Raw genomic sequence first — 26,953 nt, forward strand, 5'->3', positions numbered from 1 at the left:
TGTAGGACCCAGCATAGAGTGGTCAGTGTGGCTGCCAGACCCCACTCCTGACTTCCCCACCCAACCCCCAGCCCTGTTGAGGCCTCTGGAGCTGGAGAATGACACCGTGGGCATCCTCGTCAGCACAGCTGTGGAGCTCAGCCTAGGCAGGCGCACACTGAGGCCAGCAGGTGAATGCTTGGGACAGAGGCGGGGAAACAGGCAATGGACAGGGTACTGCCTGGGCAGGTAGCACTGATGGTCCCTTGCTCTCCCCCAAAGTGGTGGGCGTCAAGCTGGACCTAGAAGCTTGGGCTGAGAAGTTCAAGGTGCTAGCCAGCAACCGTACCCACCAAGACCAGCCTCAGCAGGTATTTGGGCAGGGGCGGGAGCAGTAACCCAGCAGTGCCCTTCCTGGAGTCCCCTGGAACTCCTGCCAACCCTCCGCTTTGGCTCCAACACCTACACGGAGGCAGGGGCAGCTGCAGATGGCCTGGGGAACAGGATGTATGACAGGTGATGGGAGGGAGGAAAACTGGTGGGTGGCTTACGGTCCTCACTCTCTGCCCAGCAGTGCGGCCCCAACAGCCACTGTGAGATGGACTGCGAGGTTAACAATGAGGTGTGTATGCCCTGAACCTACCCTGGACCCTAGCTTATCCCACTTTCAGACTTCCTAGTCCCAGCTGCAACTCCCAGCACATCCCTTGGCCTGTGGGTCTCAACATCCCCACCCTGACTTCACAGCCTTTCCAGGACTGGGAGAGTGATACCCCCAACTCTGAACCACTGGACTGCCTGGGGTGGAAGGTCTGGGGCCCAACCCCTCTCCATTTTCCTCCCCATTCCCTACCTCTTAGGACTTACTCTGTGTCCTCATTGATGATGGAGGATTCCTGGTGCTGTCCAACCAGAACCATCAGTGGGACCAGGTGAGGATCAGGAACAGAGTGGAAGAAGAGAGTAGGGATTTGAGCCTTCTAGGGGTGTAGCACTGCCAGCCTTGTGACCATGGCTTTCTCCTGGCATTCTCAGGTGGGCAGATTCTTCAGTGAGGTGGATGCCAACCTGATGCTGGCACTCTACAATAACTCCTTCTACACCCGCAAGGAGTCCTATGACTATCAGGCAGCCTGTGCCCCTCAGCCCCCTGGCAACCTGGGTGCTGCACCCCGGGGTGTCTTTGTGGTGAGTCCCCAGAGATGCCTGGACTGGAGATGGGGGGGACTGGGAGACCTGCCCACAGATGACCCCCTACCTCTGACATTTGATAGAGCTGGGGGTGACCTAGGGCGAGGGGCAGCAGTGGCAGTCCACGACCCTCTCTCCACTGCAGCCCACCGTTGCAGACTTCCTTAACCTGGCCTGGTGGACCTCTGCTGCCGCCTGGTGAGTCCTGAGCGGGAGGTGGGTAGAGAAGTGCTCCCTGGTCAGTAGGGCTCAGAAGAGAAGTAGGGCACAGCATCGTTCTCTGCTGACCACCTGCACTCGCCTCTCCGTGCCCTGCAGGTCCCTGTTCCAGCAGCTTCTCTACGGCCTCATCTACCACAGTTGGTTCCAAGCAGGTAGGTAGGGCTTTGGAGGCGCCTCCTCAAGTCCGGGTCCCCAGTCTGAGCAAAGACGACTCCAAGGGGAGGGTGGGGCCTACGACTGAGGGAGAACGGAGACCTTGCCCAGGTCTGTGGGCGGAGCTGAGGCGCTCTGGGCCCTCGCAGACCCCGCGGAGGCCGAGGGGAGCCCCGAGACGCGCGAGAGCAGCTGCGTCATGAAACAGACCCAGTACTACTTCGGCTCGGTAAACGCCTCCTACAATGCCATCATCGACTGCGGAAACTGCTCCAGGTGCGGCAGTGGGGCGGGACCAGAGGCCAGGGGCGGAGCCTGTGAATGGGGCGAGACGCTCGGGAGGATGGAAGGAGCGGGGCTGCAGTACGGGGGCGGGTCAGTGGCGGGGCAAGCTCAACGCCCGACTTTCCGGGCTGCCCGCAGGCTGTTTCACGCGCAGAGACTGACCAACACCAACCTTCTCTTCGTGGTGGCCGAGAAGCCGCTGTGCAGCCAGTGCGAGGCTGGCCGGCTGCTGCAGAAGGAGACGCACTGTATCCTGCCCCCGCCCTCCCCGCCGCCCGCTCCCCTTATGCCCCGCGCGCCCTCTCCCTGCCGCCGCCGCCTCCTTGACTCCCCACCCATGCCCAGCGGACGGCCCGGAGCAGTGTGAGCTAGTGCAGAGACCGCGATACCGGAGAGGCCCGCACATCTGCTTCGACTACAACGCGACGGTGAGGAGAGGGGGCGGTGGACCCGAAGTCCCTTGGCCTTGCGCGCGCCCAGGCCGACCAGCTCCTTGTCTCTCCCCGCAGGAAGATACCTCAGACTGTGGCCGCGGGGCCTCCTTCCCGCCGTCGCTGGGCGTCCTGGTCTCCCTGCAGCTGCTGCTCCTCCTGGGCCTGCCGCCCCGGCCGCAGCCTCAAGTCCTCGTCCAAGCCTCTCGCCGCCTCTGAGCGCCCCACCCCACCCCACCCCCCACCTGACCTCTTCGCCTTTCCCACCCTCCTGCCCTACACTCCCCACCTTAGGGGGCCTCGTCCCTCCCTCACTGAAGGACCTGAGCTGGCCAGGCCCTGAGAGTCTGGTCTGCGCCTTGGGATGGGGAGTCCCAAAGCGGGATGCCGCAGGTCTTTGGCACCCAAATCACGTCTCACCTCTGAACTGTTCAAGTGTCCCCAGACCCTTCTTCCTTGCTGGGCTACCCCCCAGTGGGATGGGACAGGGAGGCCACACGCACTGGTGCCAAAACCAGGCCTCTGCTGCTGCCCTGCCTAGAGGCTCATGTGCCGGGGGACCCTGCCTCAGCTGGACTCCTGACCCGGCCTCTCTGCCCCACCCAAGCCCAAACTTGGTTTCTGTGAGAATAGTGGAGGAAGGTGAGATGGCCAGTTTGAAGCCTGTGCCTCCCAGCTTAAATCCTAGCAGGAGAGAGGCTCTGGGGCAGCCCCCATGGGCTCCTCCCCCTTTCAGGCCTACAGCCACATCCCCAAACCCACTGGGTGTCAGGATAGTCAGTGGTATCAGTTTAGACACTACCCCATATACACCTGGAACCTTGAGGATGGAAACTGGACTCAGACATACCCCACTGGGCACACGCACAAACACACACACTATGGGGTGGGGTGGGGCTTACAAAGCCTTACACAGGGCGAGGGGTTGGTGGGAGGGTTGGCACCTGCACACTCCATCTCCTGCTTACCACCTGCCTCTAATCTGAGCTGCAGCCTGGCTGGTCCTCCCATCTCTAAAGCTGAATGTCAAACAGTGCCAAATGCTGGGGCAGGGGGTGAAGAATCCTCTGTCCCACCCCTAACCACCAGTGTCCTCCAAGTGTCCCTCACCTCTCCAGGTGCGCATTGTAACCATTTCTCACTAGTGTCAGGCCCTCAGTGGGACCACACGCCACTGCCTGCACCTTTCGGCAGAGGAAACCCCACCAGACATCACTCTTTGCCTTAGCAGGGGTGACTTGGTCTCTCCTGGCTGGGCCATCCTTCCCCCAATCTGGCCCTTACACACTCAGGCCAGTGCCCACTCCCTATCTCCCTCCCACTTCAACAAAGACGCTCCCTGCTCATAGGAGGCCAAACTGCCCCTCCCCTGCTGAACACACACACACACACACTCTGTGCACACACAGAGGTGGGGCCTGGGCACAGCTCTTCACACCATTCATTCTGGTCATTTCCCCCAAAGGCATCCCAGCCTGGGGGCCAGTGGGGAACTGAGGGCAAGGGGATGTAGTGATGGGGCTCAGATGGACTGGGAGGAGGGGGGAGGGTGATGCATTAATTAATGGCTTCGTTAATTAATGTCATGTTGCTTGTCGCTTTCTCAGTGTGTGTGTATGGTCCATGCCCACTGTCGGTGCCAGGGTGGGTGTCCATGTGCACCCGGCCTGGATGCCAGCTGTGTCCTTCAGGGGCGTGCGTGTAACTGTAGTGTAGTCAGGTGCTCAATGGAGAATATAAAAATAAACATACACAGAAAAATATATATTTTAAGTTTAAAAAACAGAAAAACAGACAAAACAATCCCCATCAGGTAGCTGTCTAACCCCCAGCTGGGTCTAATCCTTCTCATTACCCACCCGACCTGGCTGCCCCTCACCTTGGGTTGGGGGACTAGGGGGCCATTTCCTTTTCTCTGCCCTTTTTATGTTCTATTTTGTACAGACAAGTCGGAAAAACAACAGCGACAAAAAAGAAACTTTGTAAAATAACCGTGTGTGTGATTCCTTGTAAAATATTTTCAAATGGTTTATTACAGAAAATCAGTTATTAAATAATGTTCATATTTTCACTTCAAATGGTTCCCATCCACTGTATCAGCCTGGGGGTGAGGACTGGGTAGCTATGAAGACGGTTGGCCAAGACCTCAGAGTCTCACTTAGTGCTCTGCTGGGGGTCAAGACCATGGTAGCCCAGGTCCCTGGCAACCACAGAGCATGATACTTGCTTCCACCAGTTAACAGGTGCCAGGCCCTTGACATACTTTGTCTCATATCATCTCAAAAAGCTGTCTTTTAAGGACAAGCCAAACAGGCTGGGTGCAGTGGCTCACGCCTGTAATCCTGGCACTTTGGGAGGCCGAGGCGGGCAGATCACTTGAGGTCAGGAATTCGAGACCAGCCTGGCCAACATGGTGAAACCCCATCTCTACTAAAAATACAAAAAAATTAGCCAGGCATGGTGTAATCCCAGCTACTTGGGAGGCTGAGGCAGGATAATTGCTTGACCCCAAGAGGCGGAGGTTGCAGTGAGCCAAGATTGTGCCACCGCACCCCAGCCTGGGCAACAGAGTGAGACTGTCTCAGAGAAAAAAAAAAAAAAGCAAAACAAACACCCTCCCAGAGCCTGAAAACCAGGACCCTGGAGGGAAGAAGACAGATCAGAAATGCTGGTTTAGTGGGGAGGTGAATCTGGCAGTCTGGTCAGACCACCAGGGCCTGACAGGTCCTCTGCCTGGAGCTATGAGTGAGCACCCAGCCAGTGTCCCTACCGGGCACTGGAGGACCCAGTCCTGTTATTCCAAGAAGCCATGACCACAAGCGCAGCAACGGCTCCCTCCTGGTCCAGAGGAGCTTGAGGCCGCAGCTGCTTAAAATGGAGCCATAGGCCAAACTTCGTTTTTGTGAATCTGCTCAAGCTTAGGCCCAAATTCATCTTCACCCTGGTCAGTGTGACCTTTGCAATCTTCTCATGTGGAGAGAATTATAACCTGTAACCACCAGAACACGTGTCCCTGCCTTCCCACCGCAGTGCTCTCTCTCCTCCCAACACTCTGCACTCACCTGGCTGAGTCCTCACCACAATCTCTGGGGTGGGTACTAGTAGTGTATCCCCATACCACAGATGAGCAAATTAAGAGGAGAAAGCCTTTCCCCCCCAGCTGAGAAGGCTAAAAACCAGCAAAGATTTTAGAGAGGAGTTGGCCACCAGGGGTTGGGGGGCTTGGATGCTAAATAGATGAAGGGGCTTCCAGGCCTCAGCCAAGATGGGGACTTTTTTCTCACTCCTCTGCAGGGGTCTGCTGCAGAACAATGTCTAATCCACAACCCCCAAGACAGCTCCCATGGCCTGCAACAGCCCCTGCAATCTTGGATAGGGTGGTCGGATAAAATACAGAACACCCAATTTTGAATTTCAGATCATAAACGAGTTTTTAGTATGGATGTGTTTCAACTATTGTGTGGGACATACCTATACTGAAAAACTGGGGGCTGGGCACAGTGGCTAATGCCTGTAATCCCAACACTTTGGGAGGCTGATGCAGCAGGATCGCTTGAGCTCACAAAGACCAGTCTGGGTAAGATGGCCACCCTGCCCCTGCCCATGTCTCTACAAAATAAAAAGTTTTGAAAAATTAGCTGGGCACAGTAGTGTGTGCCTGTAGTCCCAGCTAATCAGGAGGCTGAGGCTGGAGGATACCTTCAGTCCAGGAGTTTGAGGTGGCAGTGAGCTATGATTGTGCCACTGCACTCCAGCCTGGGACAAAGCTAGATCCTGTCTCAAAAAAAAAAGGGGGGGGGGGACATGATTATACTCAAAGATTATTCATTGTTTATCTGGAATTCAAATTGACTGAGCATCCTGTATTTTGATTTGCTAAAACTGGCAACCTTACCCTGATGTGGCAACCAGTGGGAACCCAGACCCCAGAAAAAAAAAGCATCAGCACCCTTTGTAACCTGTAGGCCATGCACACTTTGGCACACACTGAAATCAGTGGCTGAAAGGAACGGATTCTGTGCTTTATAAAAGTACTTTGTCAAAAATTGTTTTAATTATATGTACAGCTTTTTGTTTTGAGACAGTTTCACTCTTGTTGCCCAGGCTGGAGTGCAATGGCACGATCTCGATCTCGGCTCACCACAACCTCCGCCTCTCGGGTTCAAGCGATTCTCCTGCCTCAGCTTCCCGAGTAGCTGGGATTACAGGCATGTACCACCGTGCCCGGCTAATTTTGTATTTTTAGTAGAGACGGGGTTTATCCATGTTGGTCAGGCTGGTCTCAAACTCCCGACCTCAGGTGATCCGCCTGCCTTGGCCTCCCAAAGTTCTGGGATTACAGGCATGAGGCACCATGTCCAGCCTATATGTACAGTTTTTTTTTTAAGTAACTCAATATACAAAAAAAAAAGACACAGAACACAACCACTGTCAGAAGCCACTGTGGCGTGAAGTGGGGCCAGAACACTTCTGGCCCAGGCTTGTGGAGAGACCTCTCTTCCTCCGCCGTGATCAGAAGTCTCTAGTGGGGAGGAGGGTCACTGAGGGCAGCCCAGCCTCGTCCGTGTGCCGGAGGGAGTCCTAGGTTCGTGCTCCAGGCCCACCTCACTTGGAAAAAAGGCAACGTGAAATAACAAACAAAAAATGTTTCCAAGTGGGAGAAAACAAACAAAGGCAACATGGGCAACACTCGCTGAGTACCCAGGGTGGACTGGCATTTTACACCCCTTTCCACTTATTAGGACAGGAAGATCATGTCATCATCTATATTTTACGGTCCCTGAAACTGAGTTTCAAAAAGGTTCAGGAACTTAACCAATGTAACACAGCCGCCAAGGCAGAGCAAGGGTTCCAGCCTGGGTCAGGTCCCATTCAACAGACCACGGAGGTTCTGTTTCTCACACAGTGACACACACCCACACGCCAGCCGACAAGGACACACTCGCTCAGAGGTACATGCACAAATAGAGCTACTCTTCCCAGGGAATTCAGCAAGTGTGGGCGCTAGAGCTGTGTTGCTTCCCGAACCCCCACCGCCGCTTTCAGGGGTTAGAGGTGCTAATTCATCCCTTCCCACCTCCTGAGAACCGACGAAAACGGTCCCTGAGAACTACAAGTCCCAGCACAGTCCCCTCTCACCACGACGGGACCGATCCGTGCGCATGGCCTCCTGGGACTTGTAGTTCTAACCAGAACCCTGTTCCACTCTTCCCCGGCTGCAACCAAGGACTCCGTATCCCAGCATGCAGAGGAGCCGGAACACAGGCGCTTAGAGAACAGCCCGCTGCCGCCGGGGGCGCGCAGGCGCAGCACCCCTGTTTGTCGGCCCCCGGAGAAAGGTACGGTCGAAGCCAGGAGCCAGGCCCAGCGGGAGCTGACCAGGCTTGACTCGGGTACGGAACTAGGCATCAGCCCCCTTGCGAACCGAAGGGCCTCGGAGTGGATGGAGGAGGCCCAGCCCTGAGATCAACGCCAGCCAGGCTAGCCTGGCACGGGGCCTACAGGGTGGGCAGGCGGGCGTGCCGAAGCCGTCCAGGGCCTTCCCTCAGGTCCCGGGCGAGGGACCTACGCTGCGGCCCGGCGACAAGGCCCGACTCGGCCCCTCGGGACCAGAGCCCCACCCGATCGGAAGCGGATCCTTTACCAGGGCCATAGGCCAGTGACTAGGCCGGGCCTGGGCCTCCCATCGGGGCCGGACTGGGACGAGGCCCCGGGGAGGCCCCTGGCCTACCAGACCCTTTCCTCAGGTCTACAGCCGCCGGGAAGATGCAACGTGCCCTGCCAGGCGCCCGCCAGCACTTGGGGGCCATCCTGGCCAGCGCCAGCGTGGTGGTGAAGGCTCTGTGTGCAGCGGTACTATTCCTCTACCTGCTCTCCTTCGCCGTGGACACAGGCTGCCTGGCGGTCACCCCGGGCTACCTCTTTCCCCCCAACTTCTGGATCTGGACCCTGGCCACCCATGGGCTGATGGAGCAGCATGTGTGGGACGTGGCCATCAGCCTGACCACGGTGGTGGTGGCTGGGCGTTTGCTGGAGCCCCTCTGGGGGGCCTTGGAGCTGCTCATCTTCTTCTCAGTGGTGAATGTGTCTGTAGGGCTGCTGGGGGCCTTGGCCTACCTCCTCACCTACATGGCTTCCTTCAACCTGGTCTACTTGTTCACTGTCCGTATCCACGGCGCCTTGGGCTTCCTAGGTGGTGTCCTGGTGGCACTCAAGCAAACCATGGGGGACTGTGTGGTCCTGCGAGTGCCCCAGGTGCGCGTCAGTGTGATGCCCATGCTGCTGCTGGCGCTGCTGCTCCTGCTGCGGCTCGCCACACTGCTCCAGAGCCCAGCACTGGCTTCCTATGGCTTCGGATTGCTCTCCAGTTGGGTGTATCTTCGCTTCTACCAGCGCCACAGCCGGGGCCGAGGGGACATGGCTGACCACTTTGCTTTCGCCACTTTCTTCCCTGAGATCCTGCAGCCTGTGGTGGGGTTGCTGGCGAACTTGGTGCACGGCCTTCTGGTGAAGGTAAAGATATGCCAGAAGACAGTGAAGCGCTACGATGTGGGTGCCCCATCCTCCATCACCATCAGCCTGCCAGGCACAGACCCTCAAGACGCGGAGCGGAGAAGGTACTGTGAAATTTTCCAAAATCTTGTCAAACTAGGAGCATACTGGTCGAGTCACATACCATCTGTTGAGGTGTTTGCTGTACATAGGTGGAGACCTACAGTCAGGTGTTGGGGCAGATCTGGAAAAATAAAATTAGTCTTTGGCCTTGAGGAACTCAGCAGTTAGGTGTCTGGGGTCCACGAGGCACTTTCCTCACCACTGTGGCCACCTAGTAAGTCTCAAGAAATGCAGTTTCCTTTGGTGCTGTGAATGCCCAGTGGAGGCCTTGCCTCAGAATCTCAGAATCCTAGACATTGGGCCTGGGAGCCAGAAGCAACCTGCTGGTACTTTTCCTGTGAGGAAGGGACAGGGAAGGAGGCCTGGGGTCCTCAAAAGGTGATCTGGGCCACTCTAGTTTCCAAATGCTATGTCCTCTTCCTGGGCTTTAACTCAGATGCTGTGCTTCTCTGCCACTTATTTATCGAGAGGGAAGCTTGGGGTATTGCCACATTTACCTCCGTCTCCAGCAGGCATGTGTCACCAAAACCAGACACAGGCTACATGACCCACTGAGGGAGCCTGCTGACTACACCAGGGAGTGGCGATGACCCTTTCATTATCTATAAACCAAGCCATCCACAGCATCAGGAGTCCCAGCTGAATTCTTCACTAAATGCACTTTGGCCAGGGCAGGAGGGGTCTTTTTAAATTCAGCTCTTACTCTCTCCCCCAGATCTGTGGAGCCAGCAAAGTGGTCCCAGCTTTCACAAGATCCACAGCTCCATTTCCAACATTATTATTGAGTGTTTTGAGGCAATTACTTGAGTAGTAAAATCTGGGGCGGGCTTTGTCCTTTGCATTGCCAAGGCTCCTGCTTTTGCTCACCTGTGAATGGGGTCGTGGCAGAAAGCTCTATGAATTTAGCTGCAGTTATCCCTGTATTTACTCTCCACTGGGCTGTGGAACTGAGTGTGGGACACATTCTTTTCTTGAAGGAGTTCCAGCTGGGGAAGGGCCACAGATCACTATGGGCCCAAGGTGTGGTAGGTGTTGAAAAGTATATACAGCATGCTCTAGAGCATAATTCTGGGCTCTAGAGCTTGGGTCTTTATAGGTGATAAGCCTTAAGGACAGAAGTCTCTCTTAACCTTAGCTGGTATTAAAGTTGGGGCCAGGAGAGCTGGGCCTGGTAGGAATTGAACTGTGCCCCAGAGCTATTCAGGTGGGGCCAGGCCAGTGGGGACCCCTCCTCCACAGAGAGGTGTTGGATTATTAGGGTTGGCTGGACATTCAAAAACCTCTGCCCAGGCCCAAGAAAATGGACGGGGGGGAAGCAGGTTGGTGGGGAGGAAGGGAGGGTCAAGAGGCGGGTTCTTGGCATAGCCTTATGGTTGTTAGCTTACATGGGGGTGGGGGTTATTCCTCCAGCCACTTTGACATCTGACTGCATGGCCACGCCCAACTCCAAAGGGCTACCAGGAGAGGGAGGCAGGGTTTCCTGTCTCTCTGGTCCTTGTGAGGAAGTGACTAGTGTGACACTCGCTCTCTGCCTTGGCAGGCTTTAGATGGAACTGGCAAGGGCATCACCAGGATGGGAGCCTGGGTAGCAGCAGGGAAGGACTGTCCTGTCTATGCCAACTTGTCACGTGTGAGATTGACGGGCAGGGTGGAAGTGTGCTAGGGCTTTCTACACCCGTGTCCTTGTTGCCTCTCTTGTCATGTTCCCTGGCATGGTGTAGATTTTGGTTCTCAGCTGGAACCTGAAAGGCTACATGAGCTGTCCCCACATTGGTGGCACAGAGAGGCTGAGGCATAGGAGTCCACAGTGGTCACTGTTGAAACGGTTACCTGGCAGCTGCGGCACTCTACCTTCTGGTCAGCCAGGGTCCCAAGCACATGTGTAAACCTTCTTCTGTTGGACTTTCCCACCTGCCCTCAAAGTGGGGCCCCTAAGGATACACCCTGTGGAAACAGTAGGCTCTGGCCTGTGCCTACCCATGTGGGCTGTTTCTCCTTCTCCTCTTGCAAGGGCTCCTCGAAGTCCCTGCTCTAACAAGGGCCTTGGTGGCTTTGGGGGTTCTTCTGAGAGGGAGAATATTAGCGTCAGTTAGGATGGGTAGACTTACCCAGATTGGCCCTGCTTCCTGGGCTGAGTGCCAAGGGAGGTGTTGAGTTCCAGCCTTCCCCATTGACCCTTGGCAGGAGGGTCAAGATACCCCTAACCAGGAGACGGGGAGAATAAATAACCCTTCCCTTGGATGTGATGCCCGCACCCAGGCAGAAGCTCCTGGAAACTCCAAAACTTGCCATTCCACCCATCTGCCCTAGGGCACTAGTTCCACCCACCCTTAGATACCTCCCTCAGAACCATTCCTGGTGGCTGGCCTGGTGGGCAGTCTGGCAGACACCCAGCTGACCTTCTCACCCTGGAGGTGCCTCAGCTATGGAGGGAAGACTCTTAGAGCCTTTGGGTTATCATTCTGATGGCAGAGTGGGTCCTAAACCAATCTCTGGGGAGTCCCAGGCTCTGCATGGTGAAGGGGAAACATGGGATTCTTGGGGAGGAGTCTAGGTGGTACGGTGAGGAGTCAGCCTGCTGCAGAAGGGCAGAGAGCATGAGCCAAGGCCAAACCCAGAGTGACCTGTCCTCTCTCCTCTGGCCCCAGGCAACTGGCCCTGAAGGCACTCAATGAGCGGCTGAAGAGAGTGGAGGACCAGTCCGTCTGGCCCAGCATGGATGATGATGAAGAGGAGTCTGGGGCCAAGGTAGACAGCCCCCTGCCCTCAGACAAAGCTCCTACACCCCCAGGGAAGGGGGCTGCCCCAGAATCCAGTCTAATCACCTTCGAGGCAGCTCCCTCGACGCTGTAACTCCAGACCACCTTGAGTGTGGCACCTCCCCTCCTGAGCCCCCCTTGACATCCTCTCAGCTACTCCAGGGCACCTGACTGCTCTGAGGAGAGGGAAGAAGGCCTGCTGGGGCTTTCCATGGCCTTCTGCTGTTTCTCGCCAACACTACCCAGGACTCTTGCTACCTGGTTCCAACTCCAGACAACCACTATGCCAGGCCTGAAGCCTCTGAGGCATCGGCCAGTCCAGGCCCTCATCTGAGGTAAGAATGTACATCAGCTGGCAGCCCCAAGCAAGTGGCTGCAGGGACACTGATGCCACAGCTCCTGGGCCGGCCCTCACATCTGAAACTGGTTGCCGAGAGCCCTGAGCCAAGGCAAGGATTTGCCAAAAATGTTCTGGGGGCCCAGCAAATGCAGGAGCCGACCTGGGGCTGCACATCCCTGCCCATCCACAGAAAGACTGTTCCTGTCAGGATTTGTTTCCCTCTGCTGTGGCCGTGACTGCTTCTGGACCAGAACAGCTTCGGCTCCCAGGTATTTTCTACAGGACCACTTTGAGTGGGCAGCCAAGCCCAGGCTCACAGTATCAATAAAGCAGTTCTCTGATGAATGACTCGTGGGCTCTTGTCAGGCCACCTTGTGCAGCCCCTTCATCACATTCAACTGCAAAGTTAGACAGGGATTTGACTGTCTCCATGGTAACTCCACCTGGATAGAGAAGCCCATTGCCCCAGCTCCCCACCACCGCCACCACCACATGCACACTGCCAAGTAACCTTCCAAGAGCTATTGCCTCAGACTCTTACTCCTTTTTTCTTTCCCTTCGAACCCCTATCTGGGAGGCCTTCTGTCCCTGCCTAGATCTGATGATAAGGGCCTCTCCATCATAAGGCGCTGTTCTTATCCATTGTTTACCTCTAAGACAGAATGTTCAGTGCTTGCCACCCCTAGAGACAACTCAGCCCCAGCTCCCATCCTGTTATTGTATGTATCTAACCCTCACAGTCTGGAGACTCCAGCACAGTGGACAGCCGGGGGACAGAAAGGACACACAGCTGTACCATTCACAGCTGCAGCCCTAGGGCCTGCCAGGGCCCAGAGTGGCCTGGGAGGCTCAGCAGCTAGATCCTGGGGATTTGTGTGCTGGGAGAGCTTCAGCCCCATAGGGAACAGCCAGGGATCGGAGGGGTCCCCATCTTGCCCAGCTGCCCATTTTCCCATGCTGATGGCATTAACAAGAACCATCCCCAACACTGGGCTGCTTCTCCCATCAATCTTTTCAGTCATTTTTGTAAAAATTTTTACTTTCTTCTCTCCTGAAATTTCTGGACATACAGTACAAGTATGAGCTGCCTTGCAGGGGAGACAGTCTTGCAGACCTAGCTTCATCCAGACACATGATGCATAAGTTCCTCTGGGATGACGGAGAGAGGGGAAGGAAATGGGAGGCACTCCAGCATGAGGAGCAGGAATTCACATATGGGCCTCCAACTGCCCAACTGTCCCAGTGCCTGAGGTGTCCCCTGACTCAGCTGAGAGAGTTCAAGAGGTCCCTAGCCCCAGCTCCTACATGGAGGGGCAAATCCAGGCTTCCCCTAGGCTGGGAAGAGCTCATGGTTGGATCCTCTTGCGGTATAGGTAGGCATTGCTCACCTGGTTCATAATGACCAAGCTGGTGAGGACAGGGCATAGTGCAGCCAGGTACCAGGCTGCACCAGTGACAGAAGCAGTGAACCAGAGTGAGCACATGCCCAGCAAGAGGCTGGCACTACCCAGCAGGTAGCCCACCAGCCCAGAAGTAGCATGGTATAGCTTGAGCTTTGCCAGGGGCCATCGGGGCAGCAGCTTGGGGTACAGCAGCCCCACCCCACCTGAGCATTGTAGCCCTGCCCACAGCACAGCCAGCAGCCCTGCCTGCCCATGCCGCGTAGCCAGGTGGGCTTTGCCAAGCTGCTCTTTGTGGAGGATGACAAGGCCGAGGCCCAGCAGTGCACACAGCAGGGCCAGCAGCTGCAGCACCCAGTGGCAGCGTGCTCGGCCCTTCCGTGAGAGGGAGCGCAGCAGCGAACTCTCAGGAGAAAACACCAGTAGTGCCTCGGTCATCAGGAAGGAGAACTGAGGAGACAGGGGATGGGAAGCTCAAGTGAGGGTGCTGCCCCAGAAGAGGGGAAGAGGCTTTATGTAACCCTCAGCTGCCAGTGAGTCCTGGGCTGATTCCCCTTTTTCTTTCTCTCCCCACTGACAAGGCTATCCATTTGGTGGGGCAAGAGTGGAAAACCCCATCTGGAACGATATATGTGCCCTGAATAATCACACTTCCTCCTAGGTGCCAGTCTGAAATGTCATCTGTGCTATGTTACCAAGCAAGCACAAGGTTTGAGATGTGGCAGTTATAAATGATTCACAAGCTTTGTTTCCCTAACGTGGGGCTGGATACAATTTCTTGGCAAGAGCTGGCCACACGGGTGCACTATTTCAGGGAAAGTTAGGTACATCACCAGAAATTAAAGTAAAAAGGGACAGAAGTACATCAAAATGCAATGTCTCAGCTTTCTGCCTAGAGGTGGGTGAAGCCTTGTGCTTAGACAAACCTTACCCATTTGACCTAGGTCTTAATTACTCTGATTCAAGTCTTTTTTTTTTTTGGAGATAGTCTCTGTCACCCAGGCTGGAGTGCAGTGGCATGATCTCAGCTCAATGCAATCTCCGCCTTCTGGATTCAAGCGATTCTCCTGCCTCAGGCTCCTGAGTAACTGGGATTACAGGCATCTGCCACCACACCCAGCTAATTTTTTTGGGGGGGGGGCCGGGGGGGGTTGGTTTTTTGTTTTTTTTGAGACGGAGCCTCGCACTGTCGCCTAGGTTAGAGTGCAGTGGCACAATCTTGGCTCACTGCAACTTCCATCTCCTGGGTTCATGTGATTCTCCTGCCTCTCCTCCTGAGCTGGGACTACAGGAGCGTGCCACCATGCCCGGCTAATTTTTTGTATTTTTAGTAGAGACGGGGTTTCACCGTGTTAGCCAGGATGGTCTCGATCTCCTGACCTCAGGTGATGTGCCCGCCTCGGCCTCCCAAAGTGCTGGGATTACAGGCATGAGCCACCGTGCCTGGCCTCAAGTCTCAGATATATACCATGGGCAGGAGTAGTTGGAGCATGCAACTCTTCCAAACAAACATTAAATGTAGACAAAGATCCAGAGGCTGCCAGGGCCACCAACCATGCCCATGCTCCCACCCCTAAGAACTGCCCAGGTCCACTACTTACAGCCAGAGACATAAGCACCGGGTGCCAGGAGAACAGGCCTGGAATGAGAAGAGGAAGCCTCATGGGGCTGAGGCAAGAAGAAACCAGCCATACCAATCCTTAAGGGTTGAGGAATACCAGCGGCCCATCACTCAAGGAGGTGATGCCAAACTGTGAGCCCCCTCTTGCTCTGCAACAAGCTGACCCCACACCTATCCTCTCTTCCTGGCCCCTTCCTGGATCAGAGGCCATGCTTTGCCACTCCTCTGGCAGTCCTCCCTCCTTCCCTTACAATTCCTGAGACGCAGCCAAAGGGAGCACCCAGACAAGGAAAGAGAAACCAGGAATTCTGTGTGCCCTGGCCACACCTACCTGCTCCACCCCACTCATCGCTCCGGCACCGAATTCCCTCAGCCAGCCAGGCCTGTTCCCGGGAGTCCCACTGCCCTTCCTCCCCAGGAAAAGCGGCCCTTCCCTTCCCAGAAGTCAGCTATGAATTCTACTTACTGGAGCCAGGCCTGGCAAGCACAGCCACAAAGATGGTAAAGCCCAGGGCCACAAGGTGGGCGGCAGCTCCAGAAGCAGTACGCAGAGCTCGGTAGATGTGTGACTCGGTCTCCGCAGAAAGGGCCATGGTCAGCCGTGCCAGTGGTTGTAGCCTGAAAGCATAGTAGCGAAGGCCAGGGTCTCAGGTGCCCACTGTTCACTCCTCACTGGAGAAAAGGCTGCAAGGCAGGCATGCCACCCTCTTCCAATAAGTTATGATAGGAAAGAACAGTACCAAGACCAGCACCAGGAATGGTCACAACATGCCAGTCGAGGGCCGGCGGCCTGTCAGCGTGTACTCATCTGAACTGGTACCAAACGCTGGCCCGCCTTCCAGGTAGGATGCGAAAAGCCATGTAAGACTACAAATCCCAGCGTGTACCACGCCGTCGCCGGCAGTAGAGCCCGCTGGGAAGGCGCGGGGCACTATGGAAATTGTAGTTCCCTGCTGCGGTCCCAGTTACAGCGTGAATCCCTTAGCGCACCGCCTCCCCAAGTGCTGCGGGCATGCTGCCCCTCCACGCTAGGGACTTGCCTGCCTCAGCCGCAGCGCAGATCTGATGCGGTTGTTTCCTCCAAAGAAAGCGGGATACTCCGGGCCCTGCCGCGCGCACCGCCGCTCCGTCGCAGAGCCGCTTTACTTCCGGGTGCGACGTCTACGCACCCAGGACTTCCTGGGACGAGCCCCCCGGCAGCCACGCCTCTGAGTCGGGCTGCGCAGGCGCTGCTGGGCAGAGGGATTCGCGAGCCTGCGTGCCCCAGCGACACGGGCTTCGGGGCTGTCTGTGACAAGTGTTCACAGGAGGTGGGGACGCCCCTGCGCGAGGAACGAGGACCTACGGGCCTGGGCCTGGCTATTGCCATGGGCAGCGGCTGCCGCATCGAATGCATATTCTTCAGCGAGTTCCACCCCACGCTGGGACCCAAGATCACCTATCAGGTGCCACCCGGGCTTGCGGGACTGGGCGGGGAGAGGGACGTTCTCGAGAGCTCAACCGGCTGCCTAAAGGCGGTAGTTTCCCGTGCTGTACGCAGGCATGCTACTTCATTCGCAGACAACTGTGAGGCCAGAGGATAGTCAGACCCAGGCCCCCCGGCTCCCAGTGTGACAGGGAAGACATACGTCACATTGGCAGTGTTTGTAGGATATTGGGCTGTAGGGATCCGGTTGAGGGGTTCCAGGTCCCACAGAAGGTGAGGTGGGTGACCCATGAGTATCCCTGAACTGAGTGAAGAGTAAATGATGCATAGGAAGTTTAGATAAGGGAGGAGAAAGTGTTCCAGGTAGAGCGAATATGCAGAAGCCAGGAAGGAGGTGAGATCATAGCGTGTGTTTGGAAACAGAAAGAATAGGCCTGAGTGGGTGGGAGAGAGGGGAACGCTGGACAAGAGGACTTGGGCTTGGGAGGCATGAGGAGGTCACCATTTGTACTACACCGAGTACAGATGTCCACTGAGGGGCCCCTTGCCACTCCCCTTCCCAGGTCCCTGAAGACTTCATCTCCCGAGAGCTGTTTGACACAGTCCAAGTGTACATCATCACCAAGCCAGAGCTGCAGAACAAGCTTATCACTGTGTGAGGCCCTAGCTCGGGGTGAGCGGTGGGCGGCAGGGGTTGCCCCAGGAGGAGGAAGGGACAGGCTTGGGGGCCTGACTCTGTTCCAATTATCTAGCACAGCCATGGAAAAGAAGCTGATCGGCTGTCCTGTGTGCATCGAACACAAGAAGTACAGCCGCAATGCCCTCCTCTTCAACCTGGGCTTCGTGTGTGATGCCCAGGCCAAGACCTGCGCCCTCGAGCCCATTGTTAAAAAGCTGGCTGGCTATCTGACCACACTAGAGGTCTGCAATGAGATGGGCTTGGGTTTACGGACAGTTGGGGAAGGTGTTCCCATGTCTCCTAAGTCCCCCACACCTGAGACCCTGGCAACCAGCTCAGGACTCAGGGCAGCCAACCAGCCAGGGCTCCTGGGATGTGCCCACCATGTTGTCCATGCTCTATCTAGCTAGAGAGCAGCTTCGTGTCCACGGAGGAGAGCAAGCAGAAGTTGGTGCCCATCATGACCATCTTGCTGGAGGAGCTAAATGCCTCGGGCCGGTGCACTCTGCCCATTGGTATGGCCAGCCTCTGCAAGGACAGAAGGGTAGAGGAGAGATGGGAAAGTGAGCCCAGCCAGTCAGGGAGAAGGACAAGACTCGTGAACACATTGGTGGGCAGGAAATAGCCATGGGCTGAGGTGCCCATGTCCAGGGTCCAATGCATGATGGAGCTGGGACTGCAGGTAGGGGGGAAGCGGAGCTCTCCAGCTCTGCCCCTTGGGCAATTCCTTCCTCTTTGTGGGCCTCAGTTTCTCACTTCATAAAAAGAGAAAGATTAGCCCTACCCAGAGGCACCTGCTTGCCCCAAGGGATGCTGGGAGGCCTGGATGGTAATTGAGGGCCTCTTGGAAGAAGTGGCACTGAGGATATGGATGGGACCCCCTGCAGATGAGTCGAACACCATCCACTTGAAGGTGATTGAACAGCGGCCAGACCCTCCGGTGGCCCAGGAGTATGATGTACCTGTCTTTACCAAAGACAAGGAGGATTTCTTCAACTCACAGTGGGACCTCACTACACAACAAGTATGCCATCCCTCCCTGGGTATCATCACCTGGGGCTGGCCACAGCCCTGGCCTCATCCTGTTCCTTCTGACCTTGTCCTACTCTGCCCAGATCCTGCCCTACATTGATGGGTTCCGCCACGTCCAGAAGATTTCAGCAGAGGCAGACGTGGAGCTCAACCTGGTGCGCATTGCTATCCAGAACCTGCTGTGAGTGGGCCTACAGTCATACCTGGTACAAGGTCACCAGCCAGGGAAGAGCTCAGGGGCCCTGGGTGTGAGGGTTGGGAAGGCATGGTCCTCAGAAGCTGAGCACAACTCTCTCTCTCAGGTACTATGGTGTTGTGACACTGGTGTCCATCCTCCAGGTAGGTGAGTTGGGTTTGGTTAAGTGGAGAGTGGACCATGTGACTGGACCAGACCAGGGCTGTGTCAGCTTCCCAAGCCCCTCACTCAGGCCCCTATGCCTTCTGCTACCCTCTAGTACTCCAATGTATACTGCCCAACGCCCAAGGTCCAGGACCTGGTAGATGACAAGTCCCTGCAGGAGGCATGTCTATCCTACGTGACCAAGCAAGGTAGTGGTGGGCTCTGGGGGAAGCCATCTTGGGGAGGGCAGGGCCACATGGTGAACTGATCCCTGGCACCCACAGGGCACAAGAGGGCCAGTCTCCGGGATGTGTTCCAGCTATACTGCAGCCTGAGCCCTGGCACTACTGTGCGAGACCTCATTGGCCGCCACCCCCAGCAGCTGCAGCACGTTGATGAACGGTCAGAGGAGAATTCGCTGGGGCATTTGGGAGTTACCTGAGGAAAGCTAGACCCTTTATGTCTCTCAGGAGCCCTGGGTCATGGGGCACTGCCAATCCAAGCAGGCTTCCTGGAGATGATGGGCTACAAAGACAAAATTGAAGGGACACTACAGGAAAGGGTTCGCCTGCCTGAAAGAAGGCCTGGCCAGGGCGTCACCCCTCTGTCCTCTGATCCTCACCCTAGGAAGCTGATCCAGTTCGGGCTTATGAAGAACCTCATCAGGCGACTACAGAAGTATCCTGTGCGGGTGTCTCGGGAAGAGCAGAGCCACCCTGCCCGGCTTTATACAGGCTGCCACAGCTATGACGAGATCTGCTGCAAGACAGGTGGAGGCAGGCGGGCAGTCAGGGTGGGGTCAGGGCAGGGTGGTCAGGCCAAGGCCACTGACCTCTCCTCCACCACCCCACCCAGGCATGAGCTACCATGAGCTGGATGAGCGGCTCGAAAATGACCCCAACATCATCATCTGCTGGAAGTGAGGCTGGTGGTGGCTGGATGGACACATTGCTGTGGGTAGTCCCTCCTACCAGGAGGCTTGTCATACTGTCTAGAGCTTGACTCTTAGTTCTGTAAATAAAGACATCCATTTCAAACAGCCTTTATTGAGTGCTGCTTCTGGGCCAGCCACGGGAGACCCAGCGGTGAATGAAATAGCCACGAGCTGTGCTCTAGATCGCCATCTGGTGGGCAGGACCGACAATCGACAAGTAAAAGTGCCGGTTAATTACAAAAAAAAAAAAAAATCGTCCGGTCGCGGTGACTCACCTGTAGCCCCAGTTACTCAGGAGGCTGAAGTGGGGGGATCACTTGAGGCCAGGAGTTGGAGGCTACATTTAGCTGTGATCCCATCACTGCACCCCAGCCTGGGTGATAGAGCAAGACCCCATCTCAATAATAATAATAATAATAATAAACCTAGAAAGAAACAGATGTAGCTGGGTGCTGTGGCTCATACCTATAATCCCAGCACTTTGGGAGGCTGAGGTGGGTAGATCACCTGAGGTCAGATGGTCAAGAACAACCTGGCCAACATAGTGAAACCCCATCTCCACTAAAAAAATATAAAAAATTAGCCAGGTGTGGTGGTGCGCACCTGTAATCCCAGCTACTCAGGAAGCTGAGGCAAGAGAATCACTTGAACCTGGGAGGCAGAGGTTGCAGTGAGCCGAGATCATGCCACTGCACTCCAGCCTAGGTGACAGGAGACTCAATCTCAAAAAAAGAAACAGATGTGATCAAGAGTGAGTTGGGAGGTCGAGGCAGGTGGATCACGAGGTCAGGAGTTCAAGACCAGCCTGGCCAAGGTGGTGAAACCCTGTCTCTACTAAAAATACAAAAAACCGCTGGGCGCGGTGGCTCACGCCTGTAATCCCAGCACTTTGGGAGGCCGAGACGGGCGGATCACGAGGTCAGGAGGTCAGGAGATCGAGACCATCCTGGCTAACACGGTGAAACCCCGTCTCTACTAAAAATACAAAAAACTAGCTGGGCGAGGTGGCGGCGCCTGTGGTCCCAGCTACTCGGGAGGCTGAGGCAGGAGAATGGCGTGAACCCGGGAGGCGGAGCTTGCAGTGAGCCGAGATCGCACCATTGCACTCCAGCCTGGGCGACAGAGCGAGACTCCGTCTCAAAAAAAAAAAAAAAAAAAAATACAAAAAACCGCGCGTGTGGCGGGTGCCTGTAATCCCAGCTACTTGGGAGGCTGAGGCAGAGAATGGCTTGAACCCAGGAGGTGAAAGTTGCAGTGAGTGAGACCACACCACTGCATTCCAGCCTGGGTGACAGACTGAGACTCTCAAAAAAAAAAAAAAAAAAAAAAAAGTGAGTTGGGTTGGAGGCAGGGACTGCTCTGGATTAAACGGCCAAGAAAGGCCATACTGAGATGTAAACTGAGCCCTGAAGGAAGAGTATTTCAGGCAAAGTGCAAAACCCGGAGGCAAAAACCTCTTTGGAATGTATGAGGTAGGTCCAGGGAAGCAAGGAAGAGAGGAAAGAATCCAAGTCCCGAGGTACAAGACAGGCAAGAAGTAGGTCCTGCAGAGCTGCTGGCAAGCAGCACCCGACCTAGCATTTTGAGGGCCAGAGGTAGTTGCAGAGCCCCTCTCATGCGAGGGAATAATGTCTATACACCTTTTTTTTTTTTTTTTTTTTGAGACAGAGTCTCCCTTTGTTGTCCAAACTGGAGTGCAGTGGTGGAATCTTGCCTCACTGCAAACTCCGCCTCCTGTGCTCAAGCGATTCTCCTGCCTCAGTCTCCCGAGTAGCTGGGACAACTGGTGTGTGCTACCACACCTGTCTAATTTTTGTACTTTTAATAGAGACAGGGTTTCACCATGTTGCCCAGGCTGGTCTCAAACTCCTGACCTTAAGTGATCTGCCCGCCTCGGCCTCCCAAAGTGCTGAGATTACAGGCGTGAGCCACCGCGCCCGGCCTGATACACACTTTTAAGGCTCCGGGGCTGTCCGTGAGGATCAAGCGTGGAAGTAAGTCTACAGAAAAGGCTGCCGCAGTTAACCCACGACAGGTGATGACAGTCTGGACATAGGGAGGATGGAGAGAAGTCGTGCGCCCTGGCAGTATTTCAGGAGCCAACTAATGGAGCCGGGACGCGAGAAACAGAGGAACCAGGAAGCCATAAGGAGGAGGTGGAGCAGCGGGTGGGTCAAGATGCCGCGGCCGCAGGAGGAGCTCGTGGAGTCGTGGTTACCCCCATCCCCGTGCAAGCTGACTTGGCGTCCAAGGGCAGAGTCCATACCACAAGGATCTGGAGCTCAGGAGAGACTTGTGGTCCACATCGCGAGAAAGCTGTGGGAATCCAAATACTGTGGCGATTGGCAGCCGCGTAGGCGAGGCGGGCTGGAGACCCGCCCGGATTTAGGCGCGAGCCACCTCCAGGGGCGGCGCCCAGGCCGCACTGCGCAGGCGCGGCTAACCCGTTTCCATGGCTGCGAGAACTCACGCTCCCCAACCGTCCCACAACTGTCCTGTCCCAGACTTTGGCACCGTCGGGGTCCGTCGTCGCCGAGTGTGTCAGCATCCCCACCCCGGCTGCTGCCCAGGATCCGCCGGACCCCGGCCTCGATATGGGAGACCTGGAACTGCTGCTGCCTGGGGAAGCTGAAGTGCTGGTGCGGGGTCTGCGCAGCTTCCCGCTACGCGAGATGGGCTCCGAAGGGTGAGGCACCCGGGTCAGGCGGAGTCACGGAGTCATTGTCCCTGAGTGGGGGAGCTGGAGCCTGACATGGGGGGAGGGGCTGCCCAGTGTGGAGGGGCTCCCAAATGGGGGAGCAGAGTGTTCCGAGACAGGAATATAATTGCTCCTGAGCCCCCTGTGTCCCCTCAGGATCAATTTAGGCTTCAATAGGATCCAGCCCCCATCCCCACTCCAAATGCACACACGTGGACCCATATGCACTTACACACCCTCTGAGGCAGGTGGAACCAGCAGCACGAGAACCTGGAGAAGCTGAACATGCAAGCCATCCTCGATGCCACAATCAGCCAGGGCGAGCCCATTCAGGAGCTGCTGGTCACCCATGGGAAGGTACCCCGAGGTCACAGGCAGGGTTCCTGCCTTCCCCCATACCTCACCTACTCTAACCCTCAGGAGTCCCCTGTGTGCTTTTCCCCTCTGGCCTGGTACACCTGTCCTCCCTGAAGGGGAGAGAGGAATGTGTTACATGTTTCCTTTTGTGTCCCTGTTGGACAGGACTCTGGCACACCAGGCTGGGTGCAGGGCATGAGTTGATTAGGGAGAAAGCTGTAGGTCCCACAACAGCTTAGGCTTCGAGGGGAAGGCCCAAATGCTAAAGGCATCTGTGACTTGACTGTAAGGCTGGGGAGGGGGTGGGGAGGGCAGGAGGGAGGGGAGATAACTTAACTGGAAGTAGAACTTTGGCATGGAAGGAGGCAGCTTTCCTAACATGAGAGGGGAAAGTTAGAAACCAGGGAGATAGCTGGCTGGAACATGGACCAAGGAGTGTCACCAGCAGATGACCTGAGATATCAACTGACCAAAAAAAAAAAAAAAGCCAGGCGTGGTGGCTCATGCCTGTAATCCTAGCACTTTGAGAGGCCAAGACGGGTGGATCACCTGGGGTCAGGAGTTCAAGGCCAGCCTGACCAACATGGTGAAACCCTGCTTCTACTAAAAATACAAAAATTAGCTGGGCGTGGTGGTGCACACCTGTAATCCCAGCTACTCGGGAGGCTGAGGCAGGAGAATCGCTTGAACCTAGAAGACAGAGGTTACAGAGAGCCGAGATCGTGCCACTGCACTCCAGCCTGGGTGACAAGAGTGAAACTCTGTCTATAAAAAAAAAAAAAAAAAAAAAAAAAAAAAGTTCCTTTGCAAGAGAAAGGTGGAACTCATACAAGGGGATAGGATAAGAAGAACATGGCTGGGCGCCAGTGGCTCACGCCTGTAATCCCAGCACTTTGGGAGGCCAAGGCAGGCGGATCACGAGGTCAGGAGATCGAGACCATCCTGGCTAACACGGTGAAACCCCGTCTCTACTAAAAATACAAAAAATAAGCCGGGCGTGGTGGCAGGCGCCTGTAGTCCCAGCTACTCAGGAGGCTGAGGCAGGAGAATGGCGTGAACCCAGGAGGCGGAGCTTGCAGTGAGCCGAGATCGCGCCACTGCACTCCGGCCTGGGTGACAGAGCGAGACTCCGTCTCAAAAAAAAAAAAAAAAAAGAAGAACAGGGCACTGTGAAGGGTCCTGAGTAAGAGTGAGGCCAAGGCACACAAGAGCCTTGGAGAACCACAGGACAGGGACAAGAGGGAGGGCATGAGCAGAAGGGCTGACTTGAAAGGGACGCCTGAATGGGCGGGGAGAGGATAAGGGTGCAGGTGCAGGCAGGGCAAGGCAGTCTGGGAACTGGGCAGGAGCCAGTCACATAAGCATGAGGGACATCCACAGAGGTGTTGGGAGCAGCTGGAAACGAAGGTCCGAAATGCAAGAGAAAAGTCAGGAAGGATAGCCATGGGGTTTGGGATAGTTTAGGAGCCCAGCAGTGTTTGGGGAGATCTGGGCTGAGCTGAGCCGAGCTGGGGATGGGAGGGTTGCCAGGCAAAGGTAGGCCCATCTCATCCCTGTCCTTTACCCCATCCTTCAAAGGTCCCAACGCTGGTGGAGGAGCTGATCGCAGTGGAGATGTGGAAGCAGAAGGTGTTCCCCGTGCTCTGCAGGGTGGAGGACTTCAAGCCTCAGAACACCTTTCCCATCTACATGGTGGTGAGCTGGGCCCCTGGTTCATACCTCCTCCCACTCCTTCAGAGGGCTCTGGACTAGGGAGGGGAGCTGGTAGCCCCTATCCCTACCACAGGCCCTGTCCCTCTCTTTGTCTGTCAGGTGCACCACGAGGCCTCCATCATCAACCTCTTGGAGACAGTGTTCTTCCACAAGGTGAGGGACTATCTCTGCCCATGGGCCACAGTTTCAGGTCAGGGCCTGGAAGGAAGGGAGGTTGTATCTGTGTGGGGAGGGCATCAGACACAGAAAGTTTCCCTCCCCCTTTCCCCAGGAGGTGTGTGAGTCAGCAGAAGACACTGTCTTGGACTTGGTAGACTATTGCCACCGCAAACTGACTCTGCTGGTGGCCCGGAGTGGCTGTGGTGGCCCCCCTGAAGGGGAGGGGTCCCAGGACAGCAACCCCATGCAGGTGGGTTGAGGTTACCTAGGATTGTGAAAGCCTAGGTCTGGGTTCCCCAAGGCCTGCACAGGCAAGGGTAGCCCAGCGTGAACACTGTGTGACCTCGCAGGAGCTGCAGAAGCAGGCAGAGCTGATGGAATTTGAGATTGCACTGAAGGCCCTCTCAGTACTGCGCTACATCACAGACTGTGTGGACAGGTGGGCAGTCCGACTGGGCCTGGGCCTACCGTGGAGGGCTGGAAGACTGGGCCTGTAGCCTGCCTCTGCTCACCTCCTTCACAACGTCCCTGCCCCAGCCTCTCTCTCAGCACCTTGAGCCGTATGCTTAGCACACACAACCTGCCCTGCCTCCTGGTGGAACTGCTGGAGCATAGTCCCTGGAACCGGCGGGAAGGAGGTAGGGTCCTCCCACACCAGCCTAAGCCCCAGGCTACTGCTTCAGGATATCTTTTTGATAGAGGGGGCAGTTTGCACACACAAAGACAAACCCCGTCCCCAAGCCCATCTGAGGATACCAGGATGCCTCAGCCAAGGTTGGCCTAGACCTGAGCTCTGCAGCAGGCCAGGCCCATGTGTCCACTACTGAGGCTCACTCTGCTCTGGGGTCAGCAGCACTATAGCCTGGGCAAGTCCTGTGGCCCAGGTTCTCCCACCATTCCCAGGCAGTGGTCAGTCTCCCAGCCCCCACAGCTGGCTCACTTGAAGAGAATGCAATGCCTGTACCCAGTGTGCTGGTTCCTCTCCCCAGGCAAGCTGCAGCAGTTCGAGGGCAGCCGTTGGCATACTGTGGCCCCCTCAGAGCAGCAAAAGCTGAGCAAGTTGGACGGGCAAGTGTGGATAGCCCTGTACAACCTGCTGCTAAGCCCTGAGGCCCAGGCGCGCTACTGCCTCACAAGTTTTGCCAAGGGACAGCTACTCAAGGTCGGACTCCCTCTGCACCAGCCCCTACAGCCCCAGCACCGCCCTCCCCATCCTACCCTGACCCTGTCCCTGCTGTTTATCTTTGCCCACCCACCTCAACCCCCGTGCTCTTTTCAGTCCTTGGGCCTCAGGTGACACACCAGCTAGTGGGACATGGACCCCCACAGGCATGCTCAGCCCAACCCAGCCCCTTCCTTTTCTGTGCCCCCTGGCCAGCACCTGCATCACACTGGCCTCCACTGGACACTCTTGCAGCTTCGGGCCTTCCTCACAGACACACTACTGGACCAGCTGCCCAACCTGGCCCACTTGCAGAGTTTCCTGGCCCATCTGGCCCTGACTGAAACCCAGCCCCCTAAGAAGGACCTGGTGTTGGAACAGGTAGACACTGGAAAGTTAGCTCCTCAGGACCACTGTCCTACTTTACCAACACCTTCCTGCCACTCTGCACTCCTTTCCCCTAGATCCCAGAAATCTGGGAGCGGCTGGAGCGAGAAAACAGAGGCAAGTGGCAGGCAATTGCCAAGCACCAGCTCCAACACGTGTTCAGCCCCTCAGAGCAGGACCTGCGGCTGCAGGCACAAAGGTAAGTCCTGTGGAACTGGCAGGAGGAGTGGATGGGATGCAGGAGGCATGGATGTGGGCAGGGATGCCCCCACCTTCCAGGGCCAGTCAGACCTTCCTGACTTTCCCCCAGGTGGGCTGAGACCTACAGGCTGGACGTGCTAGAGGCAGTGGCTCCAGAGCCGCCCCGCTGTGCTTACTGCAGTGCAGAGGCTTCTAAGCGCTGCTCGCGATGCCAGAATGAGTGGTATTGCTGCAGGTGAGGGTATCCTAGGACCTTGGACCCCTAAGTCCTACTGCCACATCCCCCACATGCACTGCCATCCTCAACACCCACCTGCCTGCAGGGAGTGCCAAGTCAAGCACTGGGAAAAGCATGGAAAGACTTGTGTCCTGGCAGCCCAAGGTGACAGAGCCAAATGAGGGTTACAGTTGCTGAGGGCCAACCACCTATGCCAAGGGAATCCACCCAGAATGCACCCCTGAACCTCAAGATCACGGTCCAGCCTCTGCCGGAGCCCCAGTCTCCACAGTGGAGAGCAGAGCGGGCGGTAAAGCTGCTGACCCATCCCCCTCCTCCCCACCCCAAGGGAAGGCTCGAGACTTCCTGCCCCACCTGGTGGGCAGGCCAAGTGTGTTGCCTCAGCAAACTGGGCCAGGAGGGCGAAGGCCGGATGTGGGGACCCTCTTCCTCTAGCACAGTAAAGCTGGCCTCCAGAAATACGGGTATCTCCGTGTGGTGCTTTGTGGTCGCCGTCTTTGTGGCCGTCCGGGGTGGGGTGTGAGGAGGGGACGAAGGAGGGAAGGAAGGGCAAGGCAGGGGCTCTGTGAGAGCGCGCCTAGCCCCGCCTTCGGGCCCCAGAGTCCCCGCACCCAGGTTTCCATTGCACGGC

At 56.3% G+C, this 26,953-nt stretch overlaps 5 protein-coding genes across 19 annotated transcripts in view; 4 read left to right on the top strand and 1 right to left on the bottom strand.

Annotated features, from left to right (window-relative positions):
• CACNA2D2 (calcium voltage-gated channel auxiliary subunit alpha2delta 2) overlaps positions 1 to 4,252 on the top strand; it is a 140,480-nt gene extending 136,228 nt beyond the window's left edge. For 4 of the 11 annotated variants that reach the window (XM_073010137.1, XM_073010139.1, XM_073010140.1 and 1 more), the window contains 11 exons: positions 72 to 170; positions 262 to 350; positions 551 to 601; positions 840 to 911; positions 1,015 to 1,167; positions 1,316 to 1,368; positions 1,489 to 1,544; positions 1,695 to 1,821; positions 1,969 to 2,077; positions 2,169 to 2,258; positions 2,340 to 4,252. In XM_073010137.1, the coding sequence (XP_072866238.1) occupies positions 72 to 170; positions 262 to 350; positions 551 to 601; positions 840 to 911; positions 1,015 to 1,167; positions 1,316 to 1,368; positions 1,489 to 1,544; positions 1,695 to 1,821; positions 1,969 to 2,077; positions 2,169 to 2,258; positions 2,340 to 2,480 (1,040 nt within the window). In that variant the 3' untranslated portion in view covers positions 2,481 to 4,252. Of the gene's footprint in view, positions 1 to 71; positions 171 to 261; positions 351 to 550; positions 602 to 839; positions 912 to 1,014; positions 1,168 to 1,315; positions 1,369 to 1,488; positions 1,545 to 1,694; positions 1,822 to 1,968; positions 2,079 to 2,168; positions 2,259 to 2,339 lie in introns of all 11 variants that reach the window. The other 7 variants (XM_073010138.1, XM_073010141.1, XM_073010144.1 and 4 more) reach the window with 3 other exon arrangements.
• Positions 4,253 to 7,213: 2,961 nt separating this feature from the next.
• Positions 7,214 to 12,320, top strand: TMEM115 (transmembrane protein 115). Its single transcript, XM_007984348.3, has 2 exons — positions 7,214 to 8,878; positions 11,525 to 12,320. Exons 1-2 carry the CDS (start codon positions 8,028 to 8,030, stop codon positions 11,727 to 11,729), a joined length of 1,056 nt encoding a protein of 351 aa, XP_007982539.1. The 5' UTR covers positions 7,214 to 8,027; the 3' UTR covers positions 11,730 to 12,320.
• A 676-nt stretch (positions 12,321 to 12,996) lies between these two features.
• On the bottom strand, positions 12,997 to 16,185 carry CYB561D2 (cytochrome b561 family member D2). Of its 2 annotated transcripts, XM_007984351.2 has the most exons (4): positions 16,037 to 16,185; positions 15,463 to 15,614; positions 14,977 to 15,014; positions 12,997 to 13,825 (listed from the first exon to the last, which is right to left on the bottom strand). In XM_007984351.2, the coding sequence occupies exons 2-4, from the start codon at positions 15,587 to 15,589 to the stop codon at positions 13,322 to 13,324; spliced, it is 669 nt and encodes a 222-aa protein (XP_007982542.1). In that variant the 5' UTR covers positions 15,590 to 15,614; positions 16,037 to 16,185; the 3' UTR covers positions 12,997 to 13,321. The 2 variants fall into 2 exon arrangements, with proteins under 2 accessions (XP_007982542.1, XP_072866248.1); XM_073010147.1 differs by lacking the exon at positions 14,977 to 15,014 and having other exon boundaries at positions 16,037 to 16,160.
• A 31-nt stretch (positions 16,186 to 16,216) lies between these two features.
• NPRL2 (NPR2 like, GATOR1 complex subunit) lies at positions 16,217 to 19,512 on the top strand. 4 transcript variants are annotated; one of them, XM_007984352.3, is made up of 11 exons: positions 16,217 to 16,441; positions 16,986 to 17,077; positions 17,175 to 17,343; positions 17,508 to 17,616; positions 17,989 to 18,125; positions 18,217 to 18,314; positions 18,436 to 18,472; positions 18,589 to 18,682; positions 18,758 to 18,875; positions 19,101 to 19,243; positions 19,329 to 19,512. In XM_007984352.3, exons 1-11 carry the CDS (start codon positions 16,364 to 16,366, stop codon positions 19,394 to 19,396), a joined length of 1,143 nt encoding a protein of 380 aa, XP_007982543.1. In that variant the 5' UTR covers positions 16,217 to 16,363; the 3' UTR covers positions 19,397 to 19,512. The 4 variants fall into 4 exon arrangements, with proteins under 4 accessions (XP_007982543.1, XP_072866246.1, XP_037859808.1 ...); XM_073010145.1 differs by lacking the exon at positions 18,589 to 18,682 and having other exon boundaries at positions 16,239 to 16,441; positions 18,436 to 18,476; XM_038003880.2 differs by lacking the exon at positions 16,217 to 16,441 and having other exon boundaries at positions 16,448 to 17,095.
• A 2,240-nt stretch (positions 19,513 to 21,752) lies between these two features.
• Positions 21,753 to 26,781, top strand: ZMYND10 (zinc finger MYND-type containing 10). The gene is made up of 12 exons (XM_007984341.3): positions 21,753 to 22,093; positions 22,354 to 22,462; positions 24,041 to 24,157; positions 24,275 to 24,328; positions 24,447 to 24,584; positions 24,685 to 24,773; positions 24,872 to 24,972; positions 25,324 to 25,496; positions 25,752 to 25,877; positions 25,961 to 26,082; positions 26,194 to 26,319; positions 26,408 to 26,781. The coding sequence occupies exons 1-12, from the start codon at positions 22,002 to 22,004 to the stop codon at positions 26,481 to 26,483; spliced, it is 1,323 nt and encodes a 440-aa protein (XP_007982532.3). The 5' UTR covers positions 21,753 to 22,001; the 3' UTR covers positions 26,484 to 26,781.
• Positions 26,782 to 26,953: the final 172 nt, after the last annotated feature.

The sequence above is a fragment of the Chlorocebus sabaeus genome, chromosome 22, assembly GCF_047675955.1.
Source record: "Chlorocebus sabaeus isolate Y175 chromosome 22, mChlSab1.0.hap1, whole genome shotgun sequence".
Classification (NCBI taxonomy): domain Eukaryota; kingdom Metazoa; phylum Chordata; class Mammalia; order Primates; family Cercopithecidae; genus Chlorocebus; species Chlorocebus sabaeus.

Excerpts from the sequence above, each read along its gene's own strand:
- NPRL2 (XM_007984352.3), top strand. The coding sequence starts at position 16,364 with ATGGGCAGCGGCTGCCGCATCGAATGCATATTCTTCAGCGAGTTCCAC. Across the intron at positions 18,126-18,216 it reads GGGACCTCACTACACAACAA|ATCCTGCCCTACATTGATGG; the intron begins GTATGCCATCCC and ends TACTCTGCCCAG. Across the intron at positions 18,473-18,588 it reads CACTGGTGTCCATCCTCCAG|TACTCCAATGTATACTGCCC; the intron begins GTAGGTGAGTTG and ends GCTACCCTCTAG.
- TMEM115 (XM_007984348.3), top strand. The coding sequence starts at position 8,028 with ATGCAACGTGCCCTGCCAGGCGCCCGCCAGCACTTGGGGGCCATCCTG. Across the intron at positions 8,879-11,524 it reads CAAGACGCGGAGCGGAGAAG|GCAACTGGCCCTGAAGGCAC; the intron begins GTACTGTGAAAT and ends CTCTGGCCCCAG.
- ZMYND10 (XM_007984341.3), top strand. The coding sequence starts at position 22,002 with ATGGGAGACCTGGAACTGCTGCTGCCTGGGGAAGCTGAAGTGCTGGTG. Across the intron at positions 22,094-22,353 it reads CGCGAGATGGGCTCCGAAGG|GTGGAACCAGCAGCACGAGA; the intron begins GTGAGGCACCCG and ends CCTCTGAGGCAG. Across the intron at positions 25,878-25,960 it reads AGGACCTGGTGTTGGAACAG|ATCCCAGAAATCTGGGAGCG; the intron begins GTAGACACTGGA and ends CCTTTCCCCTAG.
- CYB561D2 (XM_007984351.2), bottom strand. The coding sequence starts at position 15,589 with ATGGCCCTTTCTGCGGAGACCGAGTCACACATCTACCGAGCTCTGCGT. Across the intron at positions 15,015-15,462 it reads GCTTGCCAGGCCTGGCTCCA|GCCTGTTCTCCTGGCACCCG; the intron begins GTAAGTAGAATT and ends TTCTCATTCCAG. Across the intron at positions 13,826-14,976 it reads CGGTGCTTATGTCTCTGGCT|TTCTCCTTCCTGATGACCGA; the intron begins GTAAGTAGTGGA and ends CTGTCTCCTCAG.